Here is an 18,280-nt window from a genome sequence, read left to right on the forward strand (position 1 = left end):
CTTTCTCATACAGAACTCTCTTTACATTCATGCCCAACCCTCTATTTTTTACTACTCCCTTAGCTGCTCCCAACACTTTGCATCCTTCATTCACTCTCTGACGTACATCTGCTTCCACTCCACCATTTTCTGCAACAACAGACCCCAAGTACTTAAACTGATCCACCTCCTCAAGTAACTCTCCATTCAACATGACATTCAACCTCGCACCACCTTCCCTTCTCGTACATCTCATAACCTTACTCTTACCCATATTAGCACTCAACTTCCTTCTCTCACACACCCTTCCAAATTCTGTCACTAATCGGCCAAGCTTGTCTTCCTCGTCTGCAACCAGTACAGCATCATCCACAAACAACAACTGATTTACCTCCCATTCATGGTCATTCTCGTCTATCAGTTTCAACCCTCGTCCAAGCACTCGAGCATTCACCTCTCTCATCACTCCATCAACATACAAGTTAAACAACCACGGCGACATCACACATCCGTGTCTCAGCCCCACTCTCACCGGAACTCAATCGCTCACTTCATTTCCTATCCTAACACATGTTTTACTACCTTTGTAGAAACTTTTCACTGCTTGCAACAACCTTCCACCAACTCCATATAACCTCATCACGTTCCACATTGCTTCCCTATCAACTCTATCATACGCTTTCTCCAGATCCATAAACGCAACATACACCTCCTTACCTTTTGCTAAATATTTCTCACATATCTGCCTAACTGTAATTCATACAACCTCTACCTCTTCTAAAACCACCCTGTACTTCTAAGATTGCATTCTCTGTTTTACCCTTAATCCTATTAATCAGTACTCTACCATACACTTTTCCAACTGTCATGAAACCAAAATATTATTGCAAATTTTTTAAGTACTTTGTTGTTTTCCTAACTATACAAACCTGAGACCTTTAGGTACGGAGCATGTTTTTAGCATGAAGCTAGACAGCTGTTGAATCCTTTAACGAGTTGTTAAGCAACAGGTGGGAACGAGGATGAGGACTCCACCCCCTTACCTGTCAGTCTCTCCACATTTGACTCTTTTGGCTCAAGACTGAGAGGGGTGGTTTAGGAGGGAAGTATTAATCTAAAGGACTCAGGGTTGTACAACAAAGAAAAATATAAATTCCTTTCGAAATTTGTGATTTGTTCCTGTGCAAATACAAACCATCGTCTTTTAGGTGCGAAGACTCATTGCATGATGGGTTGAAAGTCCCCCTAGAACTGAACAGGTAGGTTCTTCTCTTCTTTGGAAATACTAAGTTAATGGATCCCATATGGGAGCAAAGAAAATGACTCCAGCAACCTCCTATATGTCTTATCGTTGGGATGAATAGGCTGATAGGACCTGGCCTGTCCAAAAAATTGGAACGTGGTCAAAGGAGGGATCCCCCCCCTGAGGGGGATTGCAGTATGGAATAATATACATGGCATATGATGATCAATAGGTTGGTATACATTCCACTATCCCCTACACAGAGAACTTCTTTAGGCTCTAAAGAATGGGTCTCAGAAGTATAATTCACCAGCATGAAGTCAGATCCAGCGAGTAATGCAGAAAGAATGGAGAAGGGCCAGTCATTTTGCCTTCGCTCCAGATCTACATCTATACGTTACTATAGAAAGGATCCTTACTGTCCCATACGAGACCTGGGCTACCTACACCACTAATTGAACAGCCATCAAAAGACCAAGTACAAAAGCATCAAAGGGTTTGTGGGTACTCATGTAGAATAAAGGTTGTAAATATGGTCTCGTGCATAGGCATCCCAATCTTCAACACCAGGCAGACTCTCTCAGCAGTCGAGGTGTATGCATTACAAATTGACTCTAGAAGTCAGATAGAGATTGGTTCTAGACACCTTATTTTTGGTTCTACCCGTGCTAAGGAAGAGTCGCCAACACTCAGGTCTGCAGTGTTTGGTCTTCATATAGCACCCCAGAGTCCTCTCGGGGCTAAAGGCCTCTTCTCTCCATACCACTCCTCACTTCATGTAGATATGGTATGGAAAAGGACTCGAGTTTAGTCATGTATCCTGGCACTAGACTAAGGAGCTCCTACACCTCTTAGAATGGAAGACTAAGGCAGAGAGACCATGTCACTTTTCTAATCTCTTCACTGATTATAAGGCAGCAGAGACAGTTCTGAGAGTTAGAACCTTGACTGGAGCCCTCTCAAAGGCTCAGACAAGGTAACGAAACTAGCAAGACCGTGCATGGCAACTCATATGAGGAGAGGTCTATCCGCTTACATTGAAAGATCATGCTTAAGTCTGAGCAGTAGCCTTGATAGCCGCTACCGCGAGGAACTTCTTCTAACCAGAAGAAGAGGAACTCAGCAATCTGGTCTAGAGATGACCAGATTTGAGAAGAATCACCTCTATGATATCCATTATAGAGAATGGCTGAATTCTCAGGGAGAGTGAGAGACAAGGAAGTTCCTTCAGGATCTTGACAAGGCAGAAAGGGAAACCATTAGTCATGAGGCCATCGGGGAATTAACCTGAAATATGGCGTAATCCCACACGATAGAATAGCCAATGGACCAGGATTAAACAAAGCCAGGATGTAACCATCCAAGTAATTCCATTGGTGTTGGAAGGTGACTTCAAATGCAGACCATGGGGTAGGATTGGGGGAGGGTCGATGCTCCCCGTATAATTGTATGGCGAACAGATTGATTCCTGGAGAACCCCCCAACCAGAAGCCTCTCTCTTATGCCTGGCTATAAGGACCACTCTGACCATACAGCCTTCCTTGGTGACTAAGTATGCCTGTTAGCCCATTCTGATTGCCCAGAATGTGACTGTCTGACAACTCACCAGCATGAAATCTTGTCCTGAAATAACTGCTTTGTTAGCTCATAGAGCCAGACATAAGCCAAAATAGTAGTATTGTCAAATTGGGGTGTTGGAAGGCTTGCAGTACTATAAATGCTGCTAGTCCCAGAATCAATGCTTCTTCATCTGATCACAACATTGAGACAACCCTGTCATTAAAGCAAGCATCCCTTCCCTTCTTCGACGCATCTGAGCACAGTTGCATGTTAGGAGGCAAAGATTCGAGTGGGAATCCCCTATAAGGGTTCTCTGTTAACCAACAGGTAAGATCGATACAAGCCTCCCTTACCACCAGTACGTGAAGGGGTAGTGATCCCTAGAGACTAACCAGCATTTCTTCAGACAGTTCTTGAAGAGATCTCTTGGTATACGTGTCCGATTGAGGCATGAGCTTCTCTAGTGAGGAGCAGTGGCTGAGAAGATTCTGTATTACAGAATGGATGCACTATCTCCTTAGGCTCGCTGATACGACTTTTAAATTGATCGAATCTTGCTGTTACCAGCATGCCCAGGTGCCTTAACCTCGGCTTAGACAAAATATTTGACTTTTCCTCGATTATCACAATCGTCGCAACATGACGAAAGCGGAAAATCGAACTCGATCCTGTAGCTACTGTCAAATGAAGGAGGCCAGGATTACCAACTTGAGGGATATATCCAATGTTGTAAGTATCCCTTGAAGAGACTTCCTAGTTACTACCCAGGTGAACATCTGAATGGACACCTGAGGAGCAGTACCCAGTTCGAAGCCAAGACCTGAACTGATACACTGAACCGCAGTGGGGAGAGCGAGGTACAGCACTAATAATAGACTGATGCACGGGAACTAAAAGTACGCATCTTTCATATTGACTAAAAGCAAGAAGTCTCCCTAAGAGGAAATCTGAGTGATCTGCTCCAACATCCCTCCTACCTCTGTCCATAAGCCCAGGGTTCTCAAGGATGTTGGAAGAACGGATGAGTACTCTATCAGCAAAAGAGAGAAGTGGTGACAAAGGGTTGAAGAGGGTAGTAAGCACCCGTTACAAAGGACTCACGCTACCCAAGGCTCAGCAGCCCTATGCTTATGCTGGTTTGCTAAAGGCACGACAAGCAAACAACCTACTCTAAGATGAGAGGAATAAAGCGGGGTGAATGCTTCCACCACCACACTGCCTGGAAAAATCAGGTACGGTAACTCAAAAGAGCTGTATGCCCCGGTTCCTTCCAGGAAGTTGTGGGTGGTCTTGCTAGAGTCTAAGAAAGGCGAGAAGGCCTTCCTTGCGAACCCCACACCAGAGTTCCAAAGTGACAGAGACACTTCTGAAGTAATTACCTGGGAATGAGTAGGGCAAGGCCTTTGAGGGAGACCTAGGTGCTGCCCAATGGGCGTCAGTCAGAAGTACAGTACAGATCCTGAATTATATGTCTCCTTCGGCAACGCTCCAAGGTCTGGTGCCTCAGGGTCAAAGGAAATTCAACTACCCAAGTACCAAGCCCACGAAGAGGGTACAACAAGGGTTCTGGTGACTCACTCCCCTCCTCACAGAATATAATTTTTCTGTCCCCACGAAAAAACTTACCACATAATCAGGGATTCAGGACAGACCGGGAAAGGCCGATTACAGTTGGGAAAACATCCTCATACTAACAAGACAGATTATTATTATTATTATTATTATTATTATTATTATTATTATTATTATTATTACTAGCTAAGCTATAACCCTAGTTGGGAAAGCAAGATGCTATAAGCACAAGGGCTTCAACAGGGGAAAATAGCACAGTGAGGAAAAGAAACAAGGAAATAAATAAACTACAGGAGAAGTAATGAACAATCAAAGTATATTAAGAACAGTAACAACATTAAGATATATCTTTTATATATGAACTATAAGAACTTAAAAAAAATAAGAGGAAGAGAAACAAGATAGAAGTGTGTGCCTGAGTGTACCCTCAAGCAAGAGAACTCTACCACAAGACAGTGGAAAACCATGGTACAGAGGCTATGTCACTTCTCAACACTAGAGAACAATGGTTTGATTTTGGAGTGTCCTTCTTGAGTATTCAAACTTTTCCTCTGCTAAACAGAGCAGAGAAATGGACCATGGCCCTGTGCCTCATAGGGAAGATACCTCTGCCCCCAACTTTAGTTTAGTGAGCGGCTGCATGCAAAGAAGGCTTTGAATGGAGTCATCCTCTCAACTTGCTCTACTGATGTACTGTAAGTTGAGGGAGGAGAAAGAAGGAGAATGCCGAAGTTCCATCAACCGGAGGGGGAACAAGTGTCTGGTCGCCCCACTAGATAGCCGGGTAAACAAGAACCATGATGGCAGGAGGGTCACAGCATGGTGATGTAACGCAGGGTCACAGCCCCAGCTATGTGCATTGGTACCAGAGGGCCGAAAACGTGGAGAAAACACCACAACATCCAGGTTTTGAGGCTCAGGGCTCAAAAACAGGGTTATTGCTTTTAAAACTAAAATATGATTAAGTTATGTGTAATGACTCTTTAAAGTTATTAGAACTTAACATTCAAAATATTCAAGAAAATTGCTATACATTGTGCAGCCAAGATTGTATAACAAGCTACCACTTTACATCAAGACTGATGATACAAAAGGCTTTCAAGAAGTTGAAGAATTTCTTATTTTCAAAGCGATACGATAAAGTGGATTTGACAATTAATGCGATCTATGTTATATGATTCTCTGGATACTCAAAGGATATACATTATACAATAAACAAATATTGTGGGTTCTGCTGCACACAATGCTTTTCTGTGTATGGCAGGACCAAGAAAACATCCCTCAAAGTAAATTCACTAAAAAAACATCTTTTGTAAGCTCTTACTCCTGAATTGTCTCATATAATTCTAGGCTATGCTAAATCCAAAACATCACCAAAAAGCCAAAGGCTTAAGCCTTTAACTCACATAAAACGAATTAAAACTCACATATAACAAAATGATAAATATACTTTTAGGGCTCAAGCCATATCGTCCTGATGGAAGGTTCGTATAAGTAGCTTCCTAAGGGATATTTGACAACAGTGATATTCCCAGAGAATTTACCTTTAGGTCTCTAGAATTCTAACTCCTGGCGCGAATACAGTATCCTTAAAATTTCTCTTAAGGATATCGCATAAATCAGGGGACGTATATCTTGATACGACACAGCAATCTTCACCCCGAATAGCGTTTTCGCCTCGAAGGGGAAGAGTGGCAAAATAGAAGGGGAGCCGCTATCGAGGTTACCCTTCCTCGCATACTACTATTGAGTATCTAGATGGCATTTATTCCTATTTTTGTGGCAAATTTGCACGGTGGTGTTCCCTGTTGATCTAACGTTTTTGATCGCTTTTGTGAAGATTTATTATGAAATCTCCAGCTTCTTTCGCCTCTGTAAAGTTGAGAATTGATTATTTACAGTGTATAATTCTTAGCTCCTGCTTCACAGTGAAATTAGAGTAATTTATTTGTGTTAAGGAGCTAGGCCTGTCACCGGAGGCGCCATGGGCGCTACCGTTCATTATGCATGTGTTATTTAGTTAGCAGAACGACTTCCCAGTTGTAATAGCATTAATAAATTGTGAAAGCTATTTAGGCACAATTATACTAGTAAAGATATTTATTCTATGCATAATTTCCTTTTCCTTTTGTTGATCGTATACGTTAGAGTTTCGGCGATTTAGGTAACCGAGATCTCGTCTTGCGCTAGGCTACCTAGCCTAGGCGCTGTAGTATACTTTCAGACATTATCCCCGTTTACCCTCGTGTATCGTTTTATTGATTCAACGGGAGATAGTACATCTCCTAGAATTATATAACTCGATACTTGTCTCTTGTGAAGATTCAAGGGTAATCCCTCCTTCCCACTGAGTGCCGCCGCAGGCGGCAACCCTTCCTGGTCTTGCCATAGACTAGTTCACTCCGGCTTGCCTGGGCTAGGGTTTTCTGTCTCCTACCTTTGCTGGCGAGAGCCCGGCTTTGGTTTTCAGCAGAACCTCAGAGTATTCAAACTTTCTGCCGGCGGCAGAGCTGCAGGGTGAGTAGTCACTCCCCTGCCAGCTTATAGCTGCCGGCATAGGAAGCTAAGCCTCCCTAGGCTGCACCTGAAGTGGTAGTATGATGCTGCCACCTTCTCCCCTGCGGTCTAGAAAACTAGTCCTGTGTTGGCAGACCCTAGGCTCAGGAATAGAATTCTTCTGCCGCCGAGGATGGCGCCGACACTGAAACGATGTTTCTCTCGTGTTGAGAGGAGGCGGCAGGATTGCCGCCTCCTCTTAACACCATTTCGGCAGACCCTAGGCTGAAGAATAGATAATCTTCTGCCACCTAGGATGGCGCCGATATCGAAATAGAGTTTCTTCCTTGTGTAGTAGGGGCGGCAACCTTGCCGCCTTCTTCCACACTTTATACAGGACCCTTTTCCCTCCCCCTCTGTCCTTTAGCGATGACTTACCCATTGCAATCCTGTGGCCGTCGTCCTGCAATCTCACCGCTTGCCGGGTGGGTTGCGGGGCCGGCCGGGCCCCTACATAAGCAGCTGTTTAGTCACTCACTCTTTCTCTTATGGACACAAGGATCCGGGCAGGTTGTGCCGGCTATGACGGCTGCCGGTGGGAGACCCTTCTGCCGCTGAAGGTTCTTTAGTCCTCCCTCGGACTGCCATCCACAGTCCTGAAACTGGCAATGCCGGCAACACATCTTGCGGCTGGATGGAAGCCTGAATGATGCATTCTCCCCTTCCATTTGAACCTTCTTTCTGTCAGTTAGTGACACCAGGTACTAACCCAGCTGGCAACATGGCGGCTGGGCCGGTGCCGCCAGGTACTAGCCTGTCGGCTACATGCCGGCTGAACTACAGTATATGTTTATACAGTAACCAGTATATTTGCAGTATAGTATATACTGCAGATAGAAAACTATTGTATATATTATACACTAGTTATTTTCCAACATATTTGTGTCCTTGCACAGTCTTTAGCTGAGACCAATCCTATATTGAAAGAATAGAATTCCTTCAATACTCTGATTAGAAATCAGTTTACAATCACCCTACAATATTAAATAATTTAGAAGGGCCAGTGGTAGTGTACTTTCTATCCTTAAGGGTTAGAACCCTTGTCTTTGAGCTTCCCTGATCAGGAAACTCTATGGTTTTAATACTGAAAGGGAAGGTCACAGCAATTGGCTGGGTAGGATACACAAATATGTGTCTTTTCTATTTTCTAGTCCAGCCGGCAACATGCCGGCCGGACTGTGCTGCCAGGTGCTAGCCATACCGGCAACACACTGGCTGAACTACAGTATATGATTATACAGTAGCCAGTATAATTGCAATATAGTATATACTGCAAACAGAAAACATAGTATTTATTATACATTAGTTAAATTCTAACATATCTTGCGTACACTTGTGCAGGCTTCTGCTGAGACCGAACCTCTATATAAAGAATAGAATTCCTTCAATACTCTGATTGGAAATCAGTTAATACTTACCCCACAATATTAAATATTTAGAAGGGTCAGTGGCAATGTACACTTTTTCTATCCCTAGGGTTCAGAACCCTTTACTTTCGAGTTGCCCTGATAAAGGAAACTCTTTATTTTTAATACTGGGGGGAGGTTACAGCAATTGCTTGCGAGTAATACACAAGTATGTGTCTTTCACTATTCCTTTCTAGCTTACTATCCTAAGCTATAATAATTAAAATATGACTAATTACATATTGTTTATCAGGTGAGATAAGCAATTATATACTCATTCTGCTTTCCTTTCTTTACAGGAGGAATCCCAGATGAAAAGTGATGCAGTCTTCTGCAATCTTAAGAGTAAGTACTTTTACGGTCATAAAGCATGCAGGTCTCATGCCTCATGCAATATCATTAGCGAATCCCTGCAATATTGGGACCCCCAGGTCTGCAATATCTGCCGGACCTTAGTGACTGAAGGTTTTGATGATCCCAAGTCAATGGAGTCTAAGGAAGCGGCACGTAAGAAACTACACAAATGGGTAAGAGGGTTCCAGAAGAACTCTGCGGGACCATACCTACCTAACGATAGGATGCGTAGCTTACTGTTCCCGAAAGCAAGTAGTGAAATGGTGGTGCCCCAAGCACGACTCGCACCTCCCTGCGTCCAGATTGCCATCGAGACGGAGGGCAGGAAGGCACCTCTGGAAGAAGGTGACGATGTCGTGTCGAAATTCCTTCAGTCTGTGCCGGCCCTGGAGCCGTTAACTTCGACGTCTTCACCTTCTACCCCTCTATTAGACAAAATGAGCCAGTTAATGGCCCATCTTACGGGTCTAACGGAAAACTTTCGCAAACAAGGCGAAACAAAGGAAGCACAGCACACTCCGTGAAGCTCCACTCATCGCCCCCCAAGGGTCATTCAAGCGACCCAGAGACCAAGACCTCCTGACATGCTCCAAAACTAATCCCTGGAGGTATGCGGAGCTTATGCTGATTTTAGACGGCAAACTCTACATCTCAGAGAAGATGGGAGCTGTCCCTTTAGACGAAATCCAGTTTTGGCCAAGCTTTAACGCTTTCCCTGATTGCTTCATTTGACTGAAGCATGAACCAACGTCAGAAAAAGAGACGGAACCGAAGGAAGTCATGGTTCTCGACCACGATAAGGCACAGGCTCTCTTGTCAAGTAGCCTGAGAAAGGCGGGCTACTCGGTGTCGAAGGTGTTCGCCCTGAGTAAGAGACACCCTACCTTTCTTGCTCCTGCTTCAACAGACTTCCCCTTTACGTGGAAGGCATTTAAATCTGTTGCCAAGGCAGTGGAGGCAGGAAAACCATGCCCTAGTGCAGGCTTCTGTCACTAGCCTTGCCCATGCAGGAGAAGGATTGGAAGGAAGTCCACTTAACCTTTTCAGTAGGGCAACTGGACGCGGACATCGCTGGACGACAGTTTAGCGAGAATCTCCCTAAACTTTCTGAGTTTCTCTTGTGCAAGGAACATGAGACAAAGGAGAAACTTGCGGCCCCCTTATCCCTACAAAACTGCATAGAGATGTGTTCAGCCCAACGAAGTACCCCAGACATGCTCATGGTCTTGGCCAAAATGCATATGGCCACCTTAGTAAAAGACCTATATGCCTTCAGAAGGCTAGGAGAGCCTGTAGAGAGTTTGTGTTCGCTGCTGCAACAGTGAAACATGAACCCAAGAAGCTGATATCTTCCAACATCTGAGGTAAAGACCTCTTTCCAAACGAAGTAGTCAAAGAGGTAGTCGAGAAAGCCACCACGGAGAATAGGAACCTTCTCCAGAAGTGGGGCATCTCTTCAAAGTGGAAGTCTTCCCCGGATGTGGGTCCCCAACCTAAAAGGAAAACGAAAAAGTCTAGACTTTTTCCTCGGTCTGTTCAGCAACATCCCACAGTTTCTATGACCGCAAAGAGATGCTTCTGGTAGGAGGGGGGCTCCAATAGGATCGTTGGACCTTCGATCCTTGGGCCCAAGGCCTAATCAAGATTGGACTAGGATGGAAACTACACATACCTCCACCATCATTTCCTCAACTCTTCCAACACTCCAACCCCGTATTAGAAGAGTATACCCTATAGCTCTAGAGCATACAGGTTATAAGGAAAGCAAAGTCCATCAAATTCCAGGGAAGGCTGTTTTGTGTTCCCAAGAAGGACTCAAGAAAACTCAGAGTCATTCTGGACTTGTCGCCACTCAACAAGTTCAAAAGAAACAGCAAGTTCAGGATATTAATCCTTCTACACATAAAGATCCTATTACAAAAAGGGGCGTTCACAGTCTTGATAGACCTGACAGATGCCTATTGGCAGCTTCTAGTCAGTCGCCCCCTCTCCTCCTACCTAGGATTCAAGTTACAGAAGATAAAGTATGTCCTAAGAGCCATACTCTTCGGACTAAACACAGTCCCAAGTATCCTCACGAAATTGGCGGACACAGTCGTGCAATAACCATGCCTAGAAACTGTTCAGGTAACAAAGTACCTGGACGAATGGCTGGTGCGGGCAGCACCCGAAGCGGCTGGTCTGCAAGCATCCAGAGAAGTAACCCAGTTCCTGGAACATCGGGGATGCAAAATCAACTTTAAGAAGTCCCTACTCTCTCCAGCTCAAAGGTTTCAATGGCTGGAAAACCATTGGAACCTGAGGTCACATTCTCTCTCCTTTCCCTTAGGGAAGAAGTAGGAGATTGCAGTGTCAGTCAAAAGACTACTGTAATCTGACAGGATTTCAAGACACTAACAGGAAAGAGTACTGAACTCTCTCCAGTTCGCAGCAGTGACAGACCCAGTGCTAACAGCACAGCTGAAAGATGCGTCAGGAGTCTGGAGAAGATACGCATCAAACGCTTAAAGAGATCTAAAATGACCGATATCGGTCTTACCTTGATCGCTTCTCAACCCGTGGTCGAAGGCCAAAAGCCTAATGAGGACCGTGCCCTTGCAATCACCTCGACTATCGGAGATCATCCGCATGGATGCCTCGACGGAAGAATGGGGAGTTCACTCCCATTAGAGGAAAGCACAAAGGACTTGGTCATCTCTACTCAAGGCCCTTCTCATCTACATTTTGGAAGCCATGGCAGTCTTGCTGATGTTGGGGAATACTCTCTCCACGCAGATCAGCCCTCATCAGGCTGATCTGGGACAGCGAAGTGATAGTGAGATGTCTGAACCGACAAGGCTCGAGATCGTCCCATATAATCTAGGTGATATTAGCCATCCCTTACCTAAAGAGATGGCACCTATCAGCAGTTCACTTACAAATGATACGCAATGTGACTGCAGATGCCCTACTCAGGCTCAAGACGATAAAAGTCAGAATGGTCCACAGACGCAGACCCATTCTCTTCCAGATTGGAACAAGTCCCGGAACTGCAGATCGACCTCTTCATGACTAGCGTCATCAAGAAACTACCTCGATATGTAGCCCCATACGAGGACCCTCTAGAGGAGATAACGGACGCCATGTCTTTAGTGTGGAACGGATGGACCCGGAAATTCCTGTTCCTTCCATCCAATCTCCTACTAAAGGTCCTCAACACGCTGAGATCCTTCCAAGGAACGGCAGCTATAGTGGCTCCCAAACAGTCCAAGAGCAACTGGTTCCCTCTAGTGAGGGAACTGAGGCTGAGGCTGGCTCTTGTACTGAACCCAGCACTATCTCAGAGGGTTCAGAAGTTAATTATCTTCGATTCCTCTAAGAGAGCCCAAAACCTTCATTTCATGATTTTCTCGCCCTAGCGATCAAGAAAAGATTTGGGATCTCAGAAGGCAATATAGACTTCCTAGAAGAATACAAGCCTAAGTCAACTAGAAGACAATATGAATCGTTTTGGAAAAAGTGGGTTGCTTTAGTTAAAGCAAAAGAACCAAAAGAAATTTCAATGAACTTCTGTCTGTCCTTTATCCACCTTCATAATCAAGGTCTGGTAGCTAACACGATAACTACGTGTAAGTCAGCCTTGACTAGACCTCTTCTATATGCCTTTCAAGTGGATCTGACGAACGAAATATTTAACAAGATCCCGAAGGCGTGCGCTAGGCTTAGGCTTGCAGCTCCTCCAAAGCCCATTTCATGGTCTTTGGACAAGGTCCTACATTAGGCTTCATCTGTGAACAATGAAGATTGTTCTCTCATGAACAATGAAGATTGTTCTCTCAAGGATCTAACCCAGAGGGTTATTTTCCTGTTTGCTATAGCCTCAGGGGCTAGAGTTAGTGAAATAGTAGCCCTATCAAGAAATGAAGGCCACATTCAGTTCACAGAAGTGGGAGAACTGAATCTCTTTCCTGATCCAGCTTTTCTCACTAAGAACAAGCACCCATTAAAAGATGGGGTCCCTGGAGAATCTGCCCTCTAAAGAAAGTCTCTCTGTGTCCAGTAGAGTGTCTAAAGGTCTATCTTTATAGAACTTCAGACTTTAGGGGAGGACAGCTCTTCAAAGGAGAAACCTCAGGATCAAACTTATCCCTAAAACAACTGAGGACGAAGCTCACCTACTTCATTCGCAAAGCGGATCCTGACAGTACACCCGCAGGTCATGATCCGAGGAAAATAGCTTCCTCACTGAACTGTTTTCAGTATATGGACTTTGAGCGTCTTCGCTCATATACTGGATGGAAATCCTCCAGAGTGTTCTACAAACACTACGCTAAGCAAGTCCATGAACTGAAGCATTATGTGGTGGTGGCAGGTAGTGTATTAAAACCTGTCGTCTAGTGCTGCGATGAACAGTTAATTGATTGGGACTATCAATTAGGGTGGAAAGGTGTTGACACTTCCGGTGCGATACCTTTTAAGTGAGTGTCACCATGGTCACACTAAGACTGTTCAAAATCACAGGTATGGAATTATACAGATACACTTGTGCCGTGTGTACGTAGTATAGTGTTGATAGTATACAACATTACAGAATTTATATTGGGAAAATTTATTAAAATTTTCAGCTTTAGAGTAGCACTCATTATTTCTTCCCTTTCAGGGGGGAAAAATATTTTCTGTAAATGTTGCACATATAATTCCTCGCCCTGCAATTTGCACATTATATATGCCAGAGTTCTCGTACTTACTTATTTAAATAAACCTCATATCATTGTATGCTTACAAACAATGGATATGGTTGACACTTATATTGTTCCGACAATATATACAGACCGTGAGACCGTCTGTATATCGGGTGGATACTTATGTTTGTTCATACAATATATGCTAACCTTGATGCCCCTTTTCTACTGTCTAGTATGACTCTTCCCTGCAGGGGGCAGGAAGCACAAACATTGACTATGATTAGTGGTAATGACGCATAACGGTAACATCATTTGTCTCAATGGTCCAGATGACCATAGAAAAATTTTTCCCAAGGTTAAGGCACCTATGAAAATCCACAGATACAGTACTTTCTAGTAATTCTCTGGTAAACTTCTATCACGAAGCGAAAAATCTATTTTTGGGTGAGATAGCCATGTTGTCCTGATGGACCTGCTCTCCTTTTCTATAGAAAAGGCCTTGGCAGGATTCCTCCCGAAACTACTATATCTGTAGCACCATGCTCAATGCTACAAGGAATAACCGCCATCCTGAATAGGGCGCCATCTTGATACTCAATAGTAGTATGGGAAATAGGATAACCTTGATAACGGCTCCCCTTTCAAATTTGCCACTCTTCCCCCTCGAGGCGAAAACGCTATTTGGGGTGAAGATCGCTATGTGTCGTATCAAGATATACGTCCCCTGATTTATGCGATATCCTTATGAGAAATTTTAAGAATATTCACGCCAGGAGTTAGAATTCTGGAGACCTAAAGGTAAATTTTCAGGGAATATCACTGTAGTTCATATATCCCTTGGAAGCTACTATTAGGAACCTTCCATCAGGACGACATGGCTATCTCACCCAAAAATAGATTTTTCACTTCGCTCAAAATCCGTTTTGTATTTTTCCTAACTATGCAATCTGAGTATCTCCCTTTGGGGAAAGCAATTGGGTGAGGATCCTGAGTTATAATCTCCCAAAAGGCTCGAGAATTATTTTCAGGTATATGAGATCTGTTCTTCCATGCCAGCTAAAAGTTATGACTTTCTTTTAGGCATAAGAATTCCGAGGAAGAGGAAAAGGGATTAGATGGTAACCTTCTATCCTCTGAGGTGTAAAGAGACTCAAAATCTGAATGGAATTTGTTTGTTCCTAGGATGGTTGAAGATGTTCTGTACTGGGAACTCTTTGATTCCACGGAGAGAGAGCATGAGGTCGACCCAAATTATATCGGGTGATAATTGTTGGCAAAAGGAACTACTCCAGGTGATCTTGACCCACAATGGGATCAAGGTTGAGGATCACTCCAAGGAGTTACTGGATTTCAATGGTCCCGATTCTGGTAGCTAGAGAGGTCTACAGGATAGACCTGTCAGTCATAATTATATGTACAGATCAAAGTGAATGTGTTAGGGTGTGCGTTTAAGCTCTTGCAGGTATAAAGTCTCTTCTCAACGAGTTCAAAATTGTGGTCAGTTCTGGATGTGGTCGCTGTAGGGGCCAGTCTTGGATCTTATGAGGAACTTAAGATTGATGCAAGCAATGGTAAGACATTGTAACCCATCTGTTATAAATCCCTAACAGGCTCGGTACCTGCTACAGTTCTAGTAAGGTTAGTCACCCTACATATATATTCAGGCATGTGTACGCAACCATGCCATCGCGTTTGAAGAAAGACATCCACTCTGAAGAGTTAGCATGCTCAGGTGAGAGCAAGCACTCAGTTGAGAGTGAACACTCAGGTTCTGCAAGAAAAGAAGTTGAGGTCTAAGCGATCATCAAAGACAAAGCTTCCAAAGGGATGAAACTGGGAGTTGCTCTGACAGGAAGCACAACACTGGGAACACTGTCACAGGGGAAGTGGCAAGAACATTCACTGGCACTTGCAACATAGACGTACGGACTGGAGTTACAGGCACAGTGATGGAGGGAGACACAAGACATAGAATAGCAGTGACAGGTACAGAGGCGATGGGCAAATGGGTGGATTAAACAGAAGTAAATGGCACAGGGATGATGGGCACCAGGGCTACATGTGCTAGTTTTATTGACTACATGGATGGATGGAGTGAGGACAGATCTGGCTGATAAGAGAATAGATGTGAGAGAGGCAAGAGAGCGTGCTAGAAATAGGAATGAATGGCGAGCGATTGTGACACAGTTCCAGTAGGTCCTGCTGCTTCCTCTGGTGCCTTGGATGACCACAGAGGTAGCAGCAGTAGGGGATTCGGCGTTATGAAGCTTCACCTGTGGTGGATAACGGGGAAGGGTGGGCTGTGGCACCCTAGAAGTACCAGCCGAACTCGGTTGAGTCCCTTGTCAGGCTGGGCAGAATGTAGAGAGGAGAGGTCTCCTTTTTTGTTTCGTTTGTTTGATGTCGGCTACCCCCTAAAATTGGGGGAAGTGCCTTGGTATATGTACTGTATGTATGTATGACTTCTTATGCCCAACTTTAGGGTTTGGCATTACCACTACTGACGCAAGAGCATTTTATTTCCGTTTTGAGCTGTAATGCACTGCAAAGATCATGACACTGGCATCCCACCCATAATTACTGGGGTCATCACTGGGCCCAGAGGCACAGAGGACACTGGATGCAAGGTAGCCTTAGCTACCTGCTCAGTTGAAAATGACATCGAAAGCCTGCCTGCAAGACATAAGGAAGGCCAAGCCCTCATTTAGTTAAATTTGTTTTTGGCAATCAAAATGAGAGCATTCAGTGAATATTGGAGTGAAGCGATTACCTGAACAACTCTAAAATCTACCAAAGTCTGAAAAAGTTTGTGACACAGCTCTAAAATTTACCCTTTATGCCATATGCACCCTATGGACCCAGCCAGGGGCATATGCACAAAGACCTTAATGGCAGGTGTACTGCACTTGATGAGAACAGGAAATAGCTTTTTTTCTGGCATCTTAGTTATCACCAAGATTGATCCTGGATAAAACTTAGCTATCTCCCTGTTTCCTGAAAGTGTAAGCCAACCACTGATCTGCACTTAAGAAAAGGGGTCACGTGTGGGTCTCAGCCGGTCTTGCCACAAATCAGCTGCACCGTCCCCCATTTCTCCCTTAAGTATGAAAAGTTACATCCTCATCAAGAAATACTTTTTGGCAAATAAAAAGAATCAAAACCCTTGGATAGGTCCCAACAGTACTTCCTTATTTACTGCAGCCTCAGTCAAAAGTGATGAGTCTTTGACAAGTGGGTGAGAGGGGCTACTCATCCACACTCACCACCTATCATTAACTACAGCTATTCCAGCTCTACAGAAAACATTCCCTATTTTAAAGGGAATTTTTTTGTTTCCTCATAGGAACCAATACTGACCAAAATCATAAAAACATCGTTAAAAATTATATGAAATATTCATATCTAACGTTCCTTCACTTTAAAGGTATGACTTTTCACAAACGTCATGGTAAATCTTCCTAAATTCAAAAGTTCTACCAAAATTAATGGATAAAACACCAGAATGTTAAATTATATCTAAACAAATTGCTTGTGTGTAATAGTAAATTTACAAAATAAAAATATCCCTAAATGTACATACCAGAGATCTTTGACGACATTCTCCAAAAAATAAATTGAAATTATCCATGAGCCAACCACAAAATTTTATTAATATTAGAATCTAAATAAAAGTAGGCCATCACCTTTACAACTTGGTTGAATTGCTTTAGCTGTTAATGCAATTCCTGCAAGCATTCCTCCTCCGCTAGTGGCCACCAGTATGGCATCTAAATCTGGAACCTGTAATTAAACAAAAAAAATGTAAGAAAAGGTTTACATGGAGACTATATATATATATATATATATATATATATATATATATATATATATATATATATATATATATATATATATATATATATATATATATATATATATATATATATATATGCAAAAAAAAATGCAGGCATTTCTAGCCTACTGCAGGACAGACCTCAAACATGTCCTAAGTCATGTCTGGGGTTTGGCCATTTTCATCACCACACTGGTCATTCCAGATTGGTGATGGTGGGAAATTTTGGTATAATTGCTCACAGCAAACCAACCTAGTATGGATTTCTTAACTAGTACAGCTTTGCTGAGTATGGCAATACATATCCCCTTTCACCATGTTAAGGTGTTCCTACTCAGAAAGAAATATACAGTATATAAAAAATTTTAATAAAGAAAGCAGATATGTAAGACTGAAAATGAATATGAGCAAAACTAAGATAATGTTCAATGAATATACAGGGAAAACAAATAAAGGTTATGGACGAACCTCTAGAGACTGTTAATGAGTATACGTTCTTAGGACAGACAGGTAGTGATTCCCAAGGACATGATCAAAATTAAAATAAGGATAATCATGGGATGGAGAGCTTTTGGTAAACAAAATATGATGATGAAATGTAAAAGGCCACTTTCTCTAAAAAGAAAAGTTTTTAATCAGGTAGTCTTGCTAAAATTAACTTATGAATCAGAGCTTGAGCCTTACTAAAGACTTATAACATAAGCTAGTTACAACGCAGAGCTATGAAAAGAATAATTATATAACATAAGCTAGTTACAACTCAGAGCTATGAAAAGAATGATTATGGGATTAACATCAGGAGAAAAAAAGAGCCATAAGGATATGAGAGCAAACTAAAGTAAAGGATATTGTAACAAGAAGTAAGACATTCACATGGATGTGGGCAGCACATATAATGAGAATGAATGATAATTGATAGACAAAAAGAATAACAGAATATATATAACCCACTGCAGGGCAATGTAAGTACAGTATCTGCTTTATATAAAAAGAGCAGCTTATAAGTACTTTTTTGTGTTCAGTATGTTTATAGGGAACATAAAAGTAACTTTGTAAGGCGATTTACTCTTGCTATAATTCATCTTAAATATCGTCACCCTCATAACCAAACTGC

General features: G+C 43.0%; 1 protein-coding gene across 2 annotated transcripts in view; it reads right to left on the bottom strand.

The window, feature by feature from the left end:
- The window catches only part of LOC137654972 (serine racemase-like), an 87,133-nt gene that overhangs the window by 16,569 nt on the left and 52,284 nt on the right, over nt 1-18,280 (bottom strand). For both annotated transcript variants that reach the window (XR_011046767.1, XM_068388872.1), the window contains exon 6: nt 17,018-17,114. Coding sequence is in view for 1 of the 2 variants with exons in the window: in XM_068388872.1 (XP_068244973.1) it covers nt 17,018-17,114 (97 nt within the window). In the remaining variant the exon portion in view is untranslated. The remainder of the gene's footprint in view (nt 1-17,017; nt 17,115-18,280) is intronic.

This window comes from Palaemon carinicauda, chromosome 16 (assembly GCF_036898095.1).
Source record: "Palaemon carinicauda isolate YSFRI2023 chromosome 16, ASM3689809v2, whole genome shotgun sequence".
NCBI lineage: Eukaryota > Metazoa > Arthropoda > Malacostraca > Decapoda > Palaemonidae > Palaemon > Palaemon carinicauda.